At 37.6% G+C, this 2,464-nt stretch overlaps 1 protein-coding gene across 1 annotated transcript in view; it reads left to right on the top strand.

The window, feature by feature from the left end:
• The window catches only part of LOC117103421, a 6,393-nt gene that overhangs the window by 2,177 nt on the left and 1,752 nt on the right, over positions 1-2,464 (top strand). Inside the window, exons 4-5 of the mRNA XM_033243960.1 lie at positions 1,192-1,245; positions 2,219-2,278. Of these exons, the coding sequence (XP_033099851.1) occupies positions 1,192-1,245; positions 2,219-2,278 (114 nt within the window). The remainder of the gene's footprint in view (positions 1-1,191; positions 1,246-2,218; positions 2,279-2,464) is intronic.

Here is a 2,464-nt window from a genome sequence, read left to right as displayed (position 1 = left end):
TCTGTGCCCTTCCCTGGGTATGACATTAAACTCCATCGAGTCGGCTCCTGATGTATGTCTTAGTGACTGCTGTTTATTTTTAGGATGTGATCTGGTTTTTCATGTCCATTTTTCGTGATTATGACTATTCTGGATAAATAATGTTTTGAGCTGAGGTGGATTCAAGGCACTCCCCCTCCCCCCTTCATTTTTTAAGGAAAAAAAAGGAAAAATATATTCAAATTGAAGTGCGAGAGTGTAATTTCCGGCCATCTAGAGATGCCCTAATCATAAATTTTCTTACCTCAGCCCCAACCATGGTGGGGCTGAGGTGGGTGGTTCCTCGCTCTGTGAAAGTCCCTCCATGGTTTACCTCTCTTTCGAATTCCTGGATCTGCAACTGTTGATTTATTATATAACTATTTTTTCGCTTATTTATAATGCGTCTATTGCAATTTTCACTTTATCCTCTCAAACAGTCCTAAGAGCGTTCAGAGTGCGCTACTTCACAGGGGATTCGCCCCCTTGACCCTGCCGGGGTCATACGTAATTCGCATAACGGCTCTCCCCCTTTCAAAATCCTGGCTACGTCCCTGGGTACAGTACCGGTACTCTTATGCAGCATCATGTGTCAAGCCCACTGGTCGACGGTCGTCGCACAGTGGGCCACACTGAAGTGTGCCAAAATTTATGACTTATCACACTAATCTAAGCGAATATACGGCGTATCTAGGGGGTTTGCATACCCGTAGAATTCAATAAAAGCATTTTCAAATCTATATGACGTTATTTTTGTACTATTTTCTTATTTGACGATGTCAGTTTTCATTGTAATACCAAAACAAGGTCATATTATAATTTTGAAATGTATAAGGAGGTTTGTGACAAAAGAAATTGTGGGGGCATTGTGTATTTTCCATGATGTCATCAAAGTACACTTTTCTGATTGGACGGGGCCAAAATTGTTTTAGGCATAGGCCTAATACTAAAATTTCTATTGTAAATCTTACATGTGAATATAAATGTGACTTTTTTTTTGAGAAATTGAAATCGAAATCAAAATTCATAATACTTAACAACCTAATTTTACATTTTTTCCATGGAATTGTCAGACAGGCCTACATCAATGTCATGATTTAAATAATTCCGTCCTCAGTCATATTAAGCCTAGGCTATAATTTAAAAGGGCTTTTGTTTCTTGATGACTCTCAGTGCAGTGTGAACGAGAAGAATTTGGAGAGGCACTTCTGCTGTCCTCTTCGGCAGGTATACCATCAGGATAGCAATGCTTTTTTGCTACTCTTATTTGGTTGTAAGGAGGATAGTAGCCTTTTGCGTTTTGAGGCAGAACTTACCTTTTGTTAACATCATTCATATCTGATTTTACCGGCTTGCCTCTGGGTGACGCCAGAGTGAGCCAAAAGTTTGCTGGGAAGGTCGTTACTACTCGAAGCTCGTTTCTCCTTAATTAAGTTGAAACAGGAAGCGTTTCACAGTTTTTGAATAAAGTTCAAACAATGACGCCTAGATATAGGCCTACTTGCAGATACCATTTTCATCACAAGATTTGGATCATTAGACTGCTCAAAATTTAATAAAGTTATTCTACGCAGCTACAAAATATTGAAAGTTTTGCTACTCTTAAATCACGAGCAATTTTGTCAATTTTTAGAGAGACGTGTTTTTTTTTCCATACTTTGCACGAACGTTGTTGAGTAGTACACTGTAAAACAGCTTGGAACATTTAAACACAAAGCTCCACGCAATGTTGCCTCGTTTTTGTTGACTCGTTTTAAAGCTAAACGTGTTTAGGCCAGGCCTAATGCGTTTAAGTTTCTGACGTGTTTAGGTATTTGACATAATGATGTAGCAAAAAGTAACAGCTAAATTTGGTACCATATCATTTAAGCTAAAAGACTATGCTGAAAGTTGTGATGAAAAAGTAAAACTTTCAGCATGAATCCACATGAAACTTGGAATTTAAAACAAAACATTTAGGCCTATTTGTGAGCGTAGTTGGATTACGTACGACAGAGTGAGTGCCCGGCATAGTCCACTCAAACTTCTGCAGATCATTTGATGGTGTGTTTTGCTTTCCACTTTTTATATTTTGATTTTTTTTTCACATTTTTTTAAAAATGTTATTGTTTAATTTTATTATTAATGTTAATATAGGTCTTAAATTGTTGTTGCTTTCTAAATATCATCTCTAAATAATTAATCATTTTTTTGTCTACAGGTCAAAAGATTTTCTATACTTACGTGAGCTACGCGGGAATTTGGTCAGTAAATGCTGATGGTAGTAACGTACAAGTCGTTTTGCCGTCGTTAACATATAGTGGAACTAATGAGTTAATGGTTATTGGGAACTATCTGTACACACGAGAATTCACAGGCAGCATATTTAAGTATTCTTTTAATGGCGATGCGCTTGGGTCTGTTTGCACATTCTCCACAGACAACCCTATGGATAGGCTACTCGTTT

This window comes from Anneissia japonica, unplaced genomic scaffold (assembly GCF_011630105.1).
Source record: "Anneissia japonica isolate Jap-2015-1 unplaced genomic scaffold, ASM1163010v1 scaffold1272_len640109_cov177, whole genome shotgun sequence".
NCBI lineage: Eukaryota > Metazoa > Echinodermata > Crinoidea > Comatulida > Comatulidae > Anneissia > Anneissia japonica.
Note: the sequence above shows the minus strand (reverse complement) of the source record. Positions and strands in the feature narration are given on the sequence as shown.